General features: G+C 41.2%; 1 protein-coding gene across 1 annotated transcript in view; it reads right to left on the reverse strand.

Moving 5' to 3' along the window:
• REEP3 (receptor accessory protein 3) overlaps positions 1-20,208 on the reverse strand; it is a 32,943-nt gene extending 12,735 nt beyond the window's left edge. The window contains exons 1-2 of the mRNA XM_082222503.1: positions 20,011-20,208; positions 6,745-6,817 (exon numbers count right to left, since the gene is read on the reverse strand). Coding sequence (XP_082078629.1) covers positions 6,745-6,817; positions 20,011-20,042 — 105 coding nt within the window. The 5' untranslated portion in view covers positions 20,043-20,208. The remainder of the gene's footprint in view (positions 1-6,744; positions 6,818-20,010) is intronic.
• Positions 20,209-20,277: the final 69 nt, after the last annotated feature.

The raw sequence follows: 20,277 nt of genomic DNA on the forward strand, positions 1-20,277 counted from the left end.
CTTCTGGCGAACCAGAGCAGCGCACAGAAACGCTGTTTACCTTCCCGCCGGAATGGTATCTATTTATCTACTTGCACTTTGACGTGCTTTCAAACTGCTAGGTTGGCAGGAGCAGGGACTGAGCAACGGGAGCTTACCCCGTTATGGGGATTCGAACCGCCGACCTTCTGATCAGCAAGTCCTAGGCTCTGTGGTTTAACCCACAGCGCCACCCGCGTCCCTTTCCAGCATCAGAGCTATCCCTCGCTCCAGTGGGTAGGCTTTATGAGCAAAATATCCACTGGCATGCTACACTCACTTAATGATACCGTGTTCCAATCCAGTTCAGAAGTTCATTATCTTGCTTTAATAAGACACAGAAACACACCAGTCCAAATCATTGTTCCATCACTGACCCACTGACTCTATAGAGACTGGCAGTAGCTTTCCATAGTTTCAGGTGCAAGTCTTTCCTAGATCTACCTATGACTTTCTGCAAACAAAACATGCTCTCCTATAAAGCTATAGCCCTTCTCCAAATAAGTCTCTGGCCTGTGCCTACAACCCCTTTGCATGAACTGTGATTGAACCACATTCTCTAACCAATTTCCCATTTCACCCATTTACCGATTCTGGAACAAGGCAGACTCTTTAAAACAGTTTTGAGCCATAGTTTCAAGATTTTGACTTGTTCTGAATTTGGTAGGCATGGTCTCCCTGTTCTAAAGAAAGGGGAAAGTGTGATTAGAGACTTCCTGATTTAAATCACAGCTTATGAAAAGGGTGTGTGTATGGGTGTATCTTGTTCAAATCTCAACCTAAGTGAATATAGTCATCCAAATGTGATCAGTAAGTGGACCAGACAAAAGAGTCTGAATGCAGAAGCACAGACTGGATGAAATGTCATGGAGAGTCTTCCTTAAAATGTGCTTTTAAAGAGAGCACAGATTTTCAAAGCATGCGATGGGCAAGAAAAGCGTCTGTAGTCACTATTTTTGCCACTTGAAAAATGAACTGCAGTATTAAGTCCAAGGTTCATACATGTCATCTCTTTCATCAGTACCACACCGACTTGCATTTATTCGTGCAAGGTTCAATGTCCTTCCATCGAACCTGCTGAGCCACAGATTTTCCAAGGGTTTGGTGTCTCCGCTATGCGTGTGTGATGGGAAAACTGTTGAATCTCTTCCACATATAATGTTCAACTGTCCCCTACATAGCATAGCCAGGACTAAATTCCTGGGCCCTGCTTTACTGCGTTTGGTTAGCAGGCCTGTTGAGTCACACGCCGCACTGCTTTTGCAGGATACAGATCCTTCTGTTACTCTGCAGGTGGCGAGATTCCTGAATGCGGTTATCTCACACGCAAAAACCACCAAAAAACAACAACAACATCAAAATCTAATCGGACAGTTATGATGAGAGTGCATGTCGGATCTCGTCTTCAGTTTTCCTTTTTCTGTGTACCGTCCCTTGGAGCTCTCCGGGCCACATCCTGTTATTTGGCTTTGCCCAATGTCCCACCCTTGCATCGCAGTGTTCACCTTCTGTTGTAAGATATTTCGGTTTTTAAGCCTTTGTGCTTTTTTATGTTTGTACATATTTTATGGGCTAATAGCCGTAAATAAATAAATGAAATGAAGTCCAAGTATTTATTCCCATAGGATATTTTAATCTGTCTCTTTTACATTTCCTACACACATTTATGTCATACTTGGTAATTTAGAGGGTTACAAGAAGGGATCTATGGCTAACTACGCTATACAAACCACTGCAAAAATAGCCAGATGCCATTTCCCCGTTAAAACAAAGAAATACATAAATAAGTACTGGGTTTCAATTTATAATAAAAGTTATGCTCTAGTTGTTTAAAAAGCAATTCTCAAAGTCAGGTTGTGAGAATATTCTACAAAGTTATCCTGCTTCCAAATGCATGAAGTACAGTTTTTTGGAGCAAAACATTTTTCTCTAGCTTATTAGCCTGACACTTCTAATCCCAGTTCTCCACAAGGCAGACCATATCAAAATGCCACCATACTAAAATACAAATAATTGAAAGACACAGCACTACTGAATTTAAAGAAAGAAACCGATTTTCAAAGCTAAACAACAAAAAAAGTTTTTGTAAAACTACAAGTTGTAATTTACATAGTAGATCAATTAATTACCATACTTTTCCGTGTATAAGACTAGGTTTTTTACCTAAAAAATAATGTTAAAAGGGGGGGTAGTCTTATACACGGAGGCAATTTCCCCCCATTTTCTTAATTTTGAGTCCCCCAAAATAGGGGGCGTCTTATACACAGTGCTGTTTAATAATCGAAAAAATACGGAATATATTTAGCCAATTAACTAGCGGAGGGGGGGGGGTGTGAATCAGCAAGGACATGTTTTTATTTGTGATGTGTAAACTTACTTAATCACCCAGTTGAGCATTAAATGCATTTTATTAATCAACTAAAAGTTATTTAGACAGCTGACAGCCTTACGTAATCAATTTTAAAATTACACCATTGAACTCATAGATGTATTTTCCCTTGGAGCAAACTTTGCCCACTTTATTTTTTGAAATTCCTCAGGTTCAGACAGATTTCTTAGCATTTCAGACTGAACAGAGCACCAGTCATGTGATGATATCCTAAGCTTAATTCCCAAAGGAATTAGAGGGTATTTTAAGCACGAGTGAACAGAGTTAAATTAGTGTACATGCCAGCTGAAGTTACTACACTGATGGGCTGTCTTCATCTGAAAAAAATTGACCTTCATGTGAACTTCCATAGACTGAGCAGAATGCTTTAATGCAGAGGAAATGGGGAAGAATAGCAGAGGAAATAGGGGGAAATGCTTTAGCTCTAAAACTTAAGGGTAATTCACTGGCATGTTCATCATCCTAGTGCAGTGTTAGAAACTGAGGTATGAAAGCTAGGAGCTAAATGGCACTTTAAACCTAGGTTATGGGCACCGCAATCGAGTGTCTAGGTGCGCTTTTTTATAACAAGAATGCCCTCCCCTCTAATATTCTTATGAGGGTCCCTTCACCAGTCTGCAGAGAGTGGCTGGAAGTAGGGAGGCAGAAAAAGGTCCTTTCCTTCCAGCAGTGGCAGTTTTAATCTGAATTCTTAGGTGCAGTACTGTGCTGAGAGCTCAGAAACTGCTTGCATTAATGAAATTCCCTGTTGCAAAACACGCCTAGCACAATGAGAGTTTTGAACACTGCCCTAGTGATTCCATGGAGCCATATTTTGTGGGTTGCACAATTTTAAAAGAAAAAATATTTATTGGTAAAGTGTTTCTGATTATTTGGGGCAATGAAAAATCTATTATTAATGCATACTAACATACTATCCATAAAAAGACCATATCAACAAAGATTTATCTCCTAAAAGGAATCAAATCCGATTTTTTAGAAATATGTAAACATGAAGAATTTTTTTCTCAGGTGTCAAGAATTTATATTCTGATGGAAGACATGCTTGCTTATTAGCGCATGATTTCTGAATTTAAAAACTGAAATGTCGACATGCATGTACTAGGGTGTGCTCTGAAGGCATGAGACCTGGATGAATGACCACCTAGGAACCACAGGTTCCATGACTGAAAAAAGGTGAGGTGTACATTTAAGAAAATATATAAATATGAATGTTTATATTTAAATCATCAACATAGAGCAATGATAGATTAGATGTACTGCTGCAGGAGAGGATAACTTATGGCATTCCAGATGTTGTTGGGTTGTGACTCTTGCAAGAAAAGTAGCAATGCCAACTCTTTACCCAACTCAACTAAATTCACAAACTTAAAGTCTCGTGAATTTCAGACTCTGTTCTCTGTACTTATATTATTCCATTTTATATAACTTAATTTAAGCTTTAAATGCCAGGCATTGATAATTACATTTGTGAACATTATTATGTTCACGTATTACCAATAATTATTTGAACTAAACTGCTAGTGGAAAGGGGATTTATGGAAGAGAGTCTGTTTTAAACAAAGAGACATGCTTCCTTAGAGAACTCGTTTAATAATTCAGTATTTCAAGCAGTGCTTGCTTGGGGCAATTACGAACTCAACATCCTGGATGACAGGCTTGCTAAATCAGTCTCGAGGAACTAAAGTTCACCCGGCAAGTTAAAGCAAAAATTCAGTTTCACATGCGGAAGGTTTAGCTGGCCCCATCTCATTAGCCATGCTCATACAATCATATACAGCAAGAAGTGGAACCTCCGGATGTTGATGGCAACTAACTTCAATCAACTCCAATCAGCATGGCCAATGGCCAGCAGTGACTGGAGCTATAGTCAGATACTAGTTCAAATAATGGCAATGTACAGTATTTACACAGCGTTTAAACAGGGAATCATGGTGAAGTACTTCCAAATACAATACTGGCTTATATTCCTGGCTTGTTTGGAAGCATTGTGCCGTAGTTCCCAGTTCAGACGTAACTGAAACTAATGTCTGTACTGAATCCTGGGGTGTTTTTGCTACCCATGTAAAGGAAGACTATAGAAGTAGGAAAGGGGTTATATGTGGGTGAACTCCACTCATGCATATCCACAATTATTAAGTGAAGAATGGAAACTTAGTAAGATAGCCTAACAAGACCAAAGCATATGCTTGCCTTGTCTCCTAAATTCCTGCCTAATCTGTATATAGATTGTGTTGGTTGAAGTTCTACTAGTAATTAACAGGTGATAAATCTTTGTTTTTTAAAAAATAGTTTGTGCTTGCCCTTTGAGAATTTGAACCACAGTAAAGCTGTAGGGAAAGTCTCAGATGCAAAGCAGGGAAGCATTTTAATTAATTTTTCAAGCAAGAATATACAACTTGTACAAAATGTTGTTTTAAACTTTAAAAACCACTTGGTATGGGTTACAAGAATCAAAGACCTTTAATCTTCCTAGATTGGAGAAGATTTGTCAGCTCTCTGCTATCTCGGATAAGGCTGTCAAAGTGTTTATTCCCTTGTAAGACAACATCCAAGGGATGGAAAGAGCACCTCCAGAATAGTTCCTATGTAATCTCACCTTCAAGGACATACAATCTGCTCTAACTAAATTTGTCAAAGTTTAATGTTTTGTGAAGGCTGTGTGGAGAAAACTTGTTCTCAACATGATTCAACCAAGGTGATAACAATTCTGACTCCCTTGTTTTGAAGGAGAGCTTCAGATCCCCATTTCTCAAACTGGAAGGTGTGTTGTTCCTGGAGAGGAATAGACAGCTGCATTGAAAAAGACATACAAACAAGCCCACCCGCCAAAAAACACAGAAACCAAAAAGAAAACACCACTAGAGGCAGAAGATCACATATTCCAACTCATTCAACTACATAAAGACTCTCATAAAATTGGACATAATAGAACTTAAGAAACTGCATATTTGCACTCTTCCAATTTCAGTCAAGGCACACATTGGAAATAGTTACCTCATTGCCTTCCACTTCAAGTTTAACTGGTTGTAAAAGAACAGATTCTAATCTTATTTTTTTCATAAGCAGGAGACATGAAAAAGTTTCTGCTTAAGTAGGTGAACAAAGACCTCTTTCATTAAGATCAACTAAGGCTGCAATCCTACACATTTTTCTCTAAGAGTAAGCCTGAATTCAGCGGCCCTTGCTTTTGAGCAGAAATGTAATGGATAGGTTTGCACTATAGAAGTTTGAGTCTTACTTCAACTGACTGTACAGCGCACCTATTCAAAAATCCAAATCTTGGCTAGGCGGAGTCTTCCTCTCCCCGCAGATGGGAGAGTGAAAGAGGGAGACACACGACCCTCTAGGTCAGTGCACAATGTAATAATATGCAGCATGGCTCTCAGCCTTCCTAAGGTGGGTTGGCTTCACAGGAAAAGCCAATTAAAACCCTATACCACAATTAAGGTTGGCAGAAGGAAATGTGCATCAAATTAGGGAACAGCTGACACTGTTCCCTACACAGTGTTCTCTACACTGACGCACTCAGGTATGAATTAGGATCACAAGGTGTTACAATAAATTATTGTCTGCTGTTCACAAACTTGTGCAGTAGCAGTATATGAGACGGGATGGAACCACCCACTCAGCACCAGTGTTGCTGCTGATCACCTCAGTGGGGCTGGCAAAAAGATTGGGACCATGCAGTTGCCCCGGTGGGACTGCCATCATCAATCCAGCACTTCTGCTGGTGCAACTGCTCAGTCTCGGTCTCACAGCTGTCATGTCCCAGTCAGTGTTAGAAACTGAGATATGAAAGCTAGGGGCTAAATGGAGCTTAAACCTAGGTTATGGGCACCGCAATCGAGTGTCTAGGCACACTTTTTTTACAACAAGAATGCAAAGCTGAAAATGAATGAACTGCAGCTAAAACCTTATGTTCATTTTTCACATGGTCTAGTCCTCATCTGAAGACTGCAAAAAACAAAACCATACTCTCCCTGCCCAGCCCCTAATATTCTTATGAGGGTCCCTTCTCCAGTCTTCAGAGAGTGGCTGGAAGTAGGGAGGCAGAAAAAGGTCCTCCTTTCTTTCCAGCAGTAGCAGTTTTAATCTGAATTCTTAGGTGCAGTACTGTGCTCAGAGCTCAGAAACTGCTTGCATAAATGAAATCCCCTGTAGCAAAACGCGCCTAGCACAATGGGAGTTTCGATGCTGGTCCCAGCCCATTAAAGTGAGCAGCAGCATCACCAAACATACTACTGAACGTGAGACCGTATGACTTCTGATGAAGCTGTGTTGTATCACACCACAAATGCAACTCAGTAATACAAAAATAGCGCAACAAAACTTACGTATTCCTTCACGTTTTTTGTCTTCACAGCTTTGTATGAATAATATGCAGGATACAGCATTCCAAAAACCAGCCTGTTGAAAAAAAATAGAAGTATTTAGGTTTGACAAGAAGGGCACAATAAATAAACAATGAATCTGTAATATTGCATGAGAAAGAAAAAGAGATAAACTGGTTTTTCCAGTCCCTTCAAAAGCAAACTTTGACAACACAAGATAACCTAATGAACAACTGCTTCAGTTAACAGGACTATCCCATCTGAAGTCTGTATGAAGTTTATTTCAGTGCTAACCTATGAACCAATCTTAACAAAAGTTCCAACATAATCCTGTCTATGGTCTCTGTTTATTGCACTGGATTGGCCTCTGTAATTGGCCCTTCTTAACTTCAATATGAAATACTTCCCAAATATTATTTCTTTGGTCAAAAAAATGGTTGACTGGGGATTGTCTTTGATGCAGATCTTGAAGGTTGGCTGCTTTAAGAAGGAAGTATTTCAAATTCAGTCATATACACATTTCTTGTTCTGCATAGTGAGTTTATTTTTAAAAACCTGAAAATATTGGCAAACATGATTTAATCTATTAGACTTTTAATACAGATTACCCCATTACACAACCTGCAGTAAGACTTGCATATTTGCCATTCCTACAGAAACACGCTTACATTTGGATTTTCCCCAGTGGCTTTTGCATTGGGAGCTAAACCATTAAACTGGCTGTTGCCAGCAGTGCAAGTGATTTATATGACCTGCAGAGCTCTTAAAGTAGAATTTAATGGGTAGCACAACAATAATTTAAAAGTTTTACCTATTACACATAATACTTACAGATAGAAAACATAGAACAACTACTTTGAAGCTCGACAAAACACAAATCTTATTTGTTTAAGCCATGACTTAGTTAAAAATCAGCTTCATTAACTACACCCCCCAATCCCCTCCAAACTGGTGCCAAAGTTTTGCAATTGTTTTGCAGCATTTTGCAGCACAAACCCCACATTTTGCAGCACCCCCAAAACTGAGCAATTGATACTCAAAATGGGGGTCATAGGTATTACCCCCAAACCCAACATTCTCTGTTCTGCAGTGCAAACCCCATGTTTTGCAGCCCATCCCCCAAAAGCACAGAAAGCAATACAGTATATCAAACTGAGGCTATTCCAAACCAATGCAAAAGTTATTGCAATAATTCTTTCTACAGTACCCTGAAAACTGTTTATGCTGGGAAATGATTGCAAAATTTTGCTACAGGTTTGGAGGGGACCCAAATTTCAGCATTTGTAGTTAAGGAAGCTTCGTGAATGTGCTACAACTACAAATAATAGAAATGCATGAAGGTAAACAAATCTGTTCATCTATCACTTAACATATTTGGCAAAGCGAAAGGTTTGGCTCAGGGAGCTTTCTTTTCCTTTCCTGCATGTCTTCACAAATATCTCTAAAGGGCAGAGATTCTAGTATGTTACAGCTGTGTATGTACACACACACTTGCCGCAATTATTCACAGAGGTATCAGGTTTACTCTTTGCTAACTAGCGTATATAGCAAATGTAACCCTATGAGAGAATATTGTCTGTTTATCTAAAGACTTCGGTACTCCAAGCTAGTTGGAGGAATGAAGTATTTCTGTAGGCATAAATACTCATACAGTGGTACCTCGGGTTAAGTACTTAATTAGTTCCAGAGGTCCGTACTTAACCTGAAACTGTTCTTAAGCTGAAGCACCACTGTAGCTAATGGGGCCTCCTGCTGCTGCTGCGCCGCTGGAGCACGATTTCTGTTCTCATCCTGAAGCAAAGTTCTTAACCTGAGGTACTATTTCTGGGCTAGCGGAGTCTGTAACCTAAAGCGTATGTAACCCAAAGTGTATGTAACCCGAGGTACCACTGTATTTATATTAACTATTGTATGCACTGTAGCAAAGGCTCTGGGATTATTTTTGAAACATACTAGGGGCAGCACTACTGTAAAATAAGCTACATCACAGTTCGATTAACAAAACATCGTACAAAGACAAAAAATGCTTGAATTTTATATTGAAGACACTATGTTGACTTTTAGCTGGCATTAAATAAAAAACCATTTTCAGTCAAACTGTTTCAGCTGATTCTAATTATATTACACACTGCTTTTTAATTAATAGACTTGTTTACAAATGTACGTAGTGCCATTTGAGTTCATGGTTGTTGTTTTTCTCCAGCTTTATAAAACACAGTGCTTTCTCTGGAATGGAGACAGAGATTTCTAAAAAGAATATACATTCATCAAATATAATAAATATTTATATTCAAATTGAAGTGTGAGGTTTTAAGTATCTAGTCATTCTACAGCATGCAGTTCTCTATATACTGAACATGTTAATGGGGGTGCATGAAAGCAGCTTGCAATGGAGATAACTGTGGCAGCAGACAAACCAATAACAAGGTAGGCACACAATCATGGCAAGAAACTCAACTGTAGATGTGAAAGGGTTATTACACCAGTATCGCATTCATGTCTTTGTAAAGTTAGGTTAACTGAATTTATATACTGCTTTCCACAACAAAGGTCTCAAAGTGATTTAGAACCAAGGAAAAATGCAAGGTTGTATTAAATGTAGCAATAAGGAGATCATACTGTCAGTGTAAGCGTTTCTCGAGGAGAGTTTGGGAAGGGTGAAGGGTTGCTTGGGGGGAGGGAGAAAAAAGTCCTATTGTGCTAGCATAAGGTTATTAGATTTTTTTAATGAATCCGGGGACACTTTTCAACTTCCTACTAAATTGATGGATTTTGTCAGAGGACTGATTTGTAAATCCGGGGACTGTCCCCAGGAAACAGGGACCTCTGGTAACCTTATGCTAGCGGGCATAGTTGTGCTGGTTCAGCTAGTAGAATGATTTGGTTGAATACAACCCACAGTAATAAAATCACAGCTTTAATATATTAGAAGCAGAATTAATAATACAATATCATATCATAGGTGTTGCCCAAAGACTTTGCCTGGTGCCAAACTAGAGAACCAGTCTGTTCTCTCGTTGCCATTCTCCAGACCTCTCTTAGAGGTGGCTCATAGAGAAGGGACTTAGATGATGACCTTGGTAACTGGGCGGGTTCATACAGGGAAACACATACCCTTACATATAGGGTCCCAAGCCTTATAAGGCTTTAAAATTCAAAACCAGCACTTGAATTAGGCTCAGAAACAGAGAGTTATCCAGCACACTCAGGCCAGAATTTGTGCTATAGCTTCAAATTTGGAAAAACAAAATGCCACATCCATCAGCCCAGACAGGAAGACGGTTGACCTGCAGGATGGGTGACAGCCCATCAGAATTCCTAATATTTCCTGTTTGCCCAATGAACCAGCACTGAACCAGCACTAAGTCAAATAGGAAGCCTAGTGAAGAAAGAAGACAGCAACTCTGACTGAGCCAAACACTAATGTAACTAAGGGCATGTAGGGAAGACAAATGCCCATAAGGAAATGTGCCCTGTTATAATGTAATAGAAAAGAACATTCAGCATGCAATCTACTGTAGTTCATGTTGTGAGTCTCCAAAACAGGGGATCCATCTCCCTAGTAGGGTTATGTTAGCATGTGCACTTCACCAGAATAGTCAGGCTTTAGGAATCACTTTCTTTCAATGAGGAAGTGTTTTTCTAAACTCAAATAGCTAGATACTGTTTAATACTTGGTTGCCATGGCAGTCTGGCGAAACATGCTTTAAATCACCAGATGGCTGATCTTTATACAAAGCAGGTACTGGCAGCACTCCAGTTCTTTCAAGTATTTCCTAAGGCATCCATGTCTGTAGAAAACAGGTCTACTGCAAATGTATGCAATAGTTCACCAGAGGTAGATTTCACATAATGAAATATATGCACTATCCATTTACATTCTTCCCAAACATGTTCTGACAACTGGCCCCACCCACACTAGACAGGTAAGTTCAAGGATTCCATACACCTTACATCAATACAGCAGTTTGCCACATGAAGAGAATAAAATTCAACATAACAAGGTTTGCTTCTGGTAAACCAGAACCAACTAGGACTTTTAAGATTAATACTAGGCTCCTTTAAAAGAAAATGCCATGTTCTTGATGCACTGGCTAGCATTTTTTAAAAAAATCACCTTTGTGATTATGGCAATTATAGAGGTGTATTCTCCCCACCCAACATGCATATCATGAGAGATGACTAATTCCGTAGGACTGGCAACACATTAAGATATGTTAACTACTCATCTTCTAATCAACAATTAAATATGCACTTTACCAAAGATCAATATAGATGTCTTCCAGGATACTGAAAAGCCTAAGTTAACATTCCAAGCAGGAAAAAGCAGGAAAATGGACTTTCATTCTTCAAAAGGAAGGATGAGAAACTTATGGCCCTCCAGATTTTTTGAATTCCAATCCCCATCAGCCCTAGACAGCATGGCTAGGGGAGGGTTGGTGTGACATTGAGTCCAACAACATTTGAGGGGCCACAAGTTCCCTGCACCTGTTTTACAGGAACATTCCAGTTAAAAAATAATTTCAAAAATTAGACAAGAATAATCTTAGCTTGCAATCCTACCAAATAAAAATTACAATTGATTACTTTAATTTGCGGGGGTCAACTTATTAACACTAACACTAAATGCATAACCTACAGTGTCCACTGTTACATTGGAGGTAGTGATCAGACCTACTGACAGTGATCCCGGGATCTGAATCAGGAATCTCAGGAGCCAGGGCAGTGACCTAGCTTAGTGAACTACCTGGGATTGATTGAATGCAGGCCTCAGATGCTCTCCAAGCACAAAATGGAATGGTGTATAATGTCAGCCCTGGTCAAACACTCTCCCCTTCCCTAGTAAGAGCACATACTAGGCCTTGAATCAGATACAGCCTCTCAGCCCTGACCTGGCTCTGACATTTACTGCTGATTACTGGTTGAGATTTGTTTACCTGCATTAGTCATGTGCATTTCCTTCTTAGGAGCTAATTCAACAGAACAAAAGCACAGGGTCAATGCTTTAGGAATCAGCTGGGAATGATAAACAAAGAAGAGGATGCTACTTATTAACAAAGTGACCAAACCATCAGTGTGATTCAGCTATCCACATATAAACTTCAGTAGGACTAATGAACTACAGTGGTACCTCAGGTTACATACGCTTCAGGTTACAGACTCCGCTAACCCAGAAATAGTGCTTCAGGTTAAGAACTTTGCTTCAGGATGAGAACAGAAATCATGCTCTGGCGGCGCAGCAGCAGCAGGAGGCCCCATTAACTAAAGTGGTGCTTCAGGTTAAGAACGGACCTCCAGAACGAATTAAGTACTTAACCTGAGGTACCACTGTATTAAAGCACAGAATTGATGAAATTTGATTTGGAACACTTTGCCCAGTTTCAGCAACCCATTTCTGAACATTTATGATACTGCTATTCTATTACCATTTACATTGGAAATAGAATATAGCTTTCCCCAGGACCTAGAAATGGGACACTTAGGGCAAAGCCTATTAGTTTTCCAGACTGAAACATTATTTGCTATTTCATTCTTTTTAAGTCTTCAAGAGCTATTGTGGACTTCCAAAATGTTACCAATTACATCAGTTGGAGGAATTCATCATCATCATCAAGTGCTTGCCACATTGCTTCAATTGCACCACAACAGTTCATAATGGATAAATTGATCCAATGTGGCAACACTGGCAAAACATCAACTTTTTACTGAGTCTATAAGCATTATAAGATACAGATGTTAAGACAAAAAGAATAGTGAGCAACTACCATAAGCAAAGTTGAAAATAGTTGTTTCCAGTCTTACTATTTCATAACATTCATCTCTATCCCACTACCTAGGGGGATAAGCAGAAGAATGAATAATGAGGTGACTGTGAATGGTTCAAGTACACCAAGCTCTACTTCCCCAAAAAACCTGGGTCCATAAAAACTTTTTGCATAGTTTGGGTCATCCATAAAACTTAAAGTTATTGCAAAAGTGGAACCACATATGTAAAGAACTGAACAAGTTATATTGTTCTCCCTAAGAAAATGTCTAGATCTGAAGTCAGGTTTTCAGAAATAATTTCCCCTGCTGGCCTTGGTACCAGCATCATTCTCCAAATCAGGAAATAACCCTTCTGGTAGGTTGCATGAAGTTGCCATCTTCCTTTTAAGGATAAGGGTAGACTGTGAAGTAGCATTGAGCCTTCCTATTTTGACAGCTTCTCTAGGAGATTGACCTTGATTTACATATGCAGAGACCATCTCCAAATCATCTGGAAGAGAGGCAAGTTCTCAAAGAGTATGGAAATAGCCTCTGATATAGAAAGGGCTAAGAACACAGTAAAAATCATAAGTAGCAACGGACTAGGAAAAATCTCTACAGCTAATTGTGAGAAAGGACACAGATCTCTCTCTTTAAAAAGCAGTGATCACATCAAAACCTTTATCCATCCATAATGCCACTTTGTTACAGTACAGCTTTGACTTGCGTTCAACAAGATCACTGGATATTTTGCAGACCCCTATAGCAAAATAAAACACAAGGTTTTTCCTTGTGTCACAGCCTTTTCCCCAGCAGTTTAGAAAATACTATCTTGTGCATGTTGAGCTTATAAGTCTGATTTTTTATTCCCAATATTTGCATTAAGGTTTTAAACAGCAACTCTTTTCCAAGTATTAAAAGAGCACATAAAAGACAGATTTGTGATTGTACATGCAATGTTCTCTGCCTGGCACTCTTGAACAATTGTCTGACAAGCAGCCAAAACACCACCAACAAAGTGCGATTGTAAACAACTTCCTAGCCAAAAAGATAAATATTGAGCTCCAAATATATAGAAAAACTATTGTTCCTGATTACTCTATGGCACTCTTTGCCACTCTAATAGTGATACTATCTCTCCCAATAACAGTTAAACATATTTAACTTATGCGCATTCAGCTTTATGTGCATGGCAAAATAAATAAAAAGAGGCCAGGGTTCTGGGTAAAATGACTTTGGCAATCCCATCTGCCATTAAACCCAGTGGGTTTTGACTATATGCCATTTTGACTTTTGGCGCAATCTCCAGAACATAACCCCGTAACTGGGAAGGCACAGTTTTTCACCATTCCTTTGAGCCTTGTTTCAATTTACATAGTGAAGAATCAATTAATCTTTAGAACTCTTATTCATGCTTAATGGAAGAGCATTCTATAGCTCAAGAAGAAGTAGCATTTTTGTACAAATCTACTATCAAAGCGCTGTACTGTCAATCTCCATTTATCACATATATTAGATAAAGATGACTACCAATACTTGCTCTTCTTTTATAAATGTATGAAAGCAGGCATTGTCAGGACTATGTCCAAAGACTTCATAGACCTTACAGCTTCAGAGCAAAAAATAAATAAAAATTTTAAAAATCTTCCAAACATGATTGACATGAGGGCCAAATGCCAACCACTTTCACTGGCTGGAACAGAACAGAACATCGCTCTGCACAGCAGAATCCTTCAGCAGCAATTCTGCAGATAACTGTGGGACGGATGTTACACTCATGTACAGTGATGCCCACTATCTCTCATTCTATCAGAACAGAAGAAATGACAGGCATTTTACATCATAGGACAAATATCCCATCAGCCCAGTGCTTCTACTTCTTCCTCTCAGTAGCAGTTTGCTAGCATGTCTTGTTGCCAAGAATTCTAGTCACAGCATCCCTTGAAATTCCTAGTCCACAGACATTGCCTATCTATAGCAAGTCATTCACCTACGAAGTCATGGGATATTTTTCATGGTTCAGTGGCATGATTTGCCTTGGCAACAACAGATGGGTCTACTTTTAAAACATATATAAATACTGAAGATTGATTTTAAGGGACAACTTCCCTCTAAGGAATTACCTACTTTGATTTCCTTTTTAAAAATCTAGCTGCTCTCTGAATGCTGCTTTTGTTTCAGTTCTTAAGGCTACAAAATTCACATTATACAAACATGCTGGCAGTTCACATTAAACAGAGATGCAAAAAGATTTTTTTAAATGTTAGGGCTATTCTAAAACATTCATTCTTTAAACAGCATTTTAGAAAGCTGGATCCACATGAGTGCATTTTTGTACTGGAAATACCCTTTTGCTGCCAATGAAAACGTCTTTAAAATATTACACCATTTGAAATACAGAACTCATAGATGTGTCTTTAATCCAACCCAACTGCAATTCTCTAAATGTCACCAACTCCACTACTTAAAATTAAAGAACATGCAAAGATCCTTCTGGTTATTAATTACACAACTTCTCTGTTGCTAATTTTACCGGCTCCTCCTTTTACACCCCTTCATTACATACTTCTACCCACAAGCAGGCTTCCAAAAAATCTACTTTGCCACATCCTCTGGTCAAGTTAAGAGTCAGCCAGTCTTCCTTCCAACTTTGAAGCTGCAAAGGTGGGTGGGGATTGCCTGCATAGTTACACTATTCCTCACCATATCCCCAATTTCCAAGTTGGGTGGAATCATAGAGTTGAAAGGGACCACCAAGGGTCATCTGGTCCATGCAGGAATCCAAGCTGAAGCTTATTTGTCAACTGTGTGGCCAAGGAACCTTAAGAACCTAGGCCATGAAAGTTACCGTATTTTTCGCCCTATAGGACACACTTTTCCCCCTCCAAAAATGAAGGGGAAATGTGTGTGTGCATACTATGGGGCGAATGCAGGCTTTCGCTGAAGCCTGGAGAGCAAGACGGGTTGGTGCGCACCGACCCCTCTCGCTATCCAGGTTTCAGGAAGCTATCTGCAAGCCTTGGGAGCCCGAAACCTGGGGAGCACAGCGGAGCGCACCCCGGGCTTCGAGCAGCTCTCTGCAAGCCTTGGGAGCCCAGAGCGACTTCCCGCCGGGCCCCCAAGGCTTGCGGACAGCAGCCTGCAGCCTGAAACCCAGGGAGCGCAGCGGAGCACACCCCGGACTTTGGGCAGCTCTCCGCAAGCCTTGGGAGCCCGACGCGACCTCCCGCCGGGCCCCCAAGGCTTGCGGACAGCAGCCTGCAGCCCAAAACCCAGGGAGTGCAGCGGAGCACACCCCGGGCTTCGGGCAGCTCTCCGCAAGCCTTGGGAGCCCGACGCGACCTCCCGCCGGGCCCCCAAGGCTTGCGGACAGCAGCCTGCAGCCCGAAACCCAGGGAGCACTGCTGAGCAGCGCGCCCCAGGCTTCGGGCAGATATCCGTAAGCCTGGGGAGACCGGCGGGAGTTCCCGCCGGGCTCCCAAGGCTTGCGGATAGCAGCCTGTTCTGGGGGCTGGGGTCGGGGGAAGCTCGGGCGAAGCTCGGGCTTCCCCCACCCCAGCCCCGCGCCTAGGGGGGAAATACTTTTTCTTTCTTTATTCCCCCCCCCCAAAAAAAATTAGGTGCACCCTATGGGGCGAAAAATACGGTAACTCTTTTTGGAATATGTAGAGTGTACTCAGGGTTGACACTGTAGTACTCTGCAGAATGAGCACATAATGAATCACCTAGCTGGTGAGATCAACATGACTCCTAGAGTGGAGATCAGAACTATCTCATTCAGAAGCCTGCAGTAACACATCTTGGACAAAGTTCCAGAAATGAGACAAGCCCACACACGCCTCTAAATATAAGCCAACAGGCACAACATGGGTGAAAATCCCGAGATTCTCCCAGACACTGCTAATATTTAGTTACTAAGGTTTTTTTAAAAAAAGAAAGCTTTCTTCGTCCTAAAAAATGCCTCTCGTTGAAAGGAAAGGTTTTTGAATTTAAGGTTTCATAAACGTTAACTTTTACTGACTGAACACCTTACTCAAAACTTATATTTAGTAAAAGAAAAGTCATGTACTATTTATTGTGTGTTACTGCACAAACCTGCTAAAACCCTAGCTTTAGGGCTTGAATGCTACCTCCCAGCTGTAACCATTCACATTCATCAATATGCTCAAGGATAGACATATTTCCATGTGTTAATGTTCCCACTATTTGGCCATTGTCAGCCACAGAGCAAAAACAACAATTCTCTTTAACACTGCCACCCCAAGGACCCTCCTTCCTTCCTTCCTTCCTTCCTTTATTAACAACCATACCAGCAGCTACTGTTCTTTCCACTATTAAAACCCATTCAACTGGGGCAACTGTTGCCACAATAGATCAGATTTCTACTCTTCCAGTTTTGTTTCCTGGGCTGTGAAAGCAGCAGAGAAACCTCCTGCAGAAAAACAGACACACTTTTGCTATATCATCCTCAGGACTTCTTGGAAGAAGAAAACTGAAAGGTCCACAGTGTGTGCATGAACTAGAATGCAACTACCATTTAATTTCATGTGTAAGCTCTTTAAGAATTCTTGGGTGGATGCCACCTGGAAGCTGGTGATGTGTCGGCTTTTAATTCATTAGTAAGCCCTAGAACATTGTCTCTTCTCACCAACATTAGCTTCACTTCCTCATTGGGTGGAATTCAACATCATGCTCATCTAATAATTCAATCTACCCCAAGATTTCAGCTTGCCAGAGAGAATGACACCCCCCCACCCCTGTGCTGTTCAGGGGGATCTCCTGACTCCTCCCCACAGTCAACTTGGGGGGGGGGGCGCACAGGAGAAGGAAAGGGGAAAGCCCTGTTGTTCAAGCAGACATCCTTGCTTGGTGAAATGGCTGGTTAGGTGAATTCTGCCCATTTTGTTTACTTTTAGTGGAATGATGTTCTAATCTAATTAAATTAAGCATGCACTGTACATATACAGTATGCAACGTTATTAGGTTTTTGCTTCTATTGTGCTAAAATTTAAGGAGTTACAGGAACCACACAGACTAAGCAGAAAGGAACGGCTGTTTACCTTAGGCAAATGAATTGCTACTTCCATAATTAGTCACTACGGATGTGCAGTTGGGAGGATAATTTTTAATGTAGGCTTGCAAATTTGCTGTAACCTGCAAAGCTATTGTACACATGCACCAACAGGAGACCAATATTGAAGTTGAAAGACTGATTTAAAAGGAAATGTTCACAAACTCTTGGATAATGCATACCTTCAAAGCTGCAACTGCTGCCACCTTCAGTCCATATATAATTTAGTGGATCTGATATAGTACTGCCTGCTCAGAAACGTTTCCATGAGATGACAGTTTCATGGTTGTCTGTGCAATTTCCACCTCATACCCATCATTACAGAATTCCAAATATCTGAAACATGCCTACTGGTTGACTACATGCATTTAAGAAGATATATTTACCATTTAATTGCTTGCTCACATGGCAGACACTCTCAGAATGCCTGGTTTACACCACAATTTTATTCACTTCAAGTGTGGGCCTCATAAGGCCACATCATTTTGCCCTTTGAACTCGAAAAAAAGAGTACTTAAAAGAAAAAGGGTTGTTTGGTGTTGTCGGGGCCAGAGTTCTCTGCAGCAAACAGAGACCTACTCTTTTCCAAATCATAGCATGTGCATGCTAATTTATATGGCTGACATAAAACATTTGATTGTTTTTATACCACAATTTTAAAACAGTCCTCAGAATAATAGGCACTGTTTGTTTTTTAAAAATCACACTGTATTTAGCAATAAATTATAAGGGTTGCCAAATTAGTATTTAAGCTGCAACAAGATTGCCATTTGGGACTGGAACTACATTTACCAGATCACATTCTTATAACCACTACAAATTCTTGTTAAACTAGGCTAAAATCACTACAGCATGCATTTAAAAGCCATTCTTTAATCACCTAAATGTTGAAATTAATGGATAATATATGGGATTTCTCAGAAAAATATACCTTCTTTCAACACTTTGCCCAATGACCAAAAAATGCTAATCTTTCAATAGGAAAAGTACACTTTAACTTTTCAACTACGGCCCCCTCCCCCATGATGGCAAAGGTATTTCTGATAAAAACACAAAATGGTGTATCCAAGGTCCAGCCAAACCCATTACTTCAAGTCTCTTTGTAGGCAGTGGACATTCATCTATCTCCCAATTAGTTTCTAAATTGTATGAATTTAAGCAAACTGACAAGGATGAAGACCTGGCACTGTTGGGTCATACTCATCAGTAGACCCATCAGTATTATACTAATAAAACCTTGTTTTTTATATAAAACGGGGGGAGATCTACAAAAATATAAGGAGCTTCTCGTTTACAGAGTATCACTGCACCATGTTTACAAATAAAACTTATGAGCCAGCAGTCACATAAAAGCTTGTTTAGAGTTACTGGCTAGGGCTCAGCCCCCAAACTGGTTTTCAATGACAGGGCGAAGCTCTAGACAACAAAGGTGGCTGTGGCCTCAAGCGTGCCTTTACTGTTTTTAGTGTGGTGTTTTAAATAGTTGTAACCACCTCTGGATTATAGAGTGAACAGGAATCATAATCAGATTTTTAAAAGATGACCATTATATAATTTGAGTGCCACCCAATGACCACAATGATATACTGTATACACATATCTAAAGCTGAGGGGAAAGAGTCTCTAAAGTTAAACAGGCTGCGCAATTGCCCCCCCCCAAAAAAATCTGAGAAATAAAAAACTGCCATGACTCTGCCCCGCTCCAGCGCATCTCCTCCTCTCCTTACACAACATGCCTTAGGGATGGGCTCAGTAGGTAGAGCACGATAATCTGAATTTCAGGGTCATGGGTTCGAGGTTCCTGCATTGCAGGAGGTTGGACTAGATGATCTTGTGGCCCTTTCTTACTCTACAACTCTGTGACTCTATGATCGCACGTGAGGTAAGCCAGGCATGGCCAAACTTTGCCCTCCAGCTGTTTTGGGACTACAACTCCCATCATCCCTAGCTAATAGGACCAGTGGTCAGGGATGATGGGAATTGTAGTCCCAAAACAGCGACACCGAGAGCCAAGCGGGCTGCTCCCTGTGACTTGGAACTCGCAAAATCCCCGCGATTGCCGCACCGAAGCCTGACGCTCTCAGGTGTACGCGGAAAGCCGCGTAAATTATGGGCGCGCCTAAGAGCACGACGAGGCCCATAAGGATTGCTTTCCCTGCACCCTAAAATGGCCATGCGCTGGATGTGGGGACCGGCGCTTTTGCGGAAAGGCCCACTTCGCTCCACCCCAAGTATCAAAGCAGCAGGAAGTCCCAGAGGGCACTTCTATCTCCCCAGCTGTGCGCGCAAGCGCAGTAGCGCCGCATTCTTCTCCTCCTCCGGCCCCCACAAGCCTCAGCGGCGAGAGAGGCAGGAGCGAAGATGCCTCCCCCACCCCCAGCACAAGTCTGAGGGAAAAGTCCGTTGGTACCGGTCCCTCTTGAGGCCCCGCTTCCCTCACCCTCTCCACTTACACAACGACTCGGGAGATGATACACGACACCATGTTGCCGCCCCGGTTCCGTGGGCGCCGCTTCTACCTTTAACCGTCCGTCAGTCTGTCCGTCCCGCCAGCCGGAGCCCTACCTCTCCTTCCCGCTCGCGACTTTCCGCCGAGCCGGGCACCGAATGGCCCCGGCCGCTTCGCCCGACAAACACAGCCTAAGCCCCGCCCTCCTCCCGCCTCGGGCATCACAATAGGCGCGGAGGCCGCGCCTCCCCATAAACGGATTGGCTCGCGC

The sequence above is a fragment of the Podarcis vaucheri genome, assembly GCF_965113315.1.
Source record: "Podarcis vaucheri genome assembly, chromosome: 5".
Lineage (NCBI taxonomy): Eukaryota > Metazoa > Chordata > Lepidosauria > Squamata > Lacertidae > Podarcis > Podarcis vaucheri.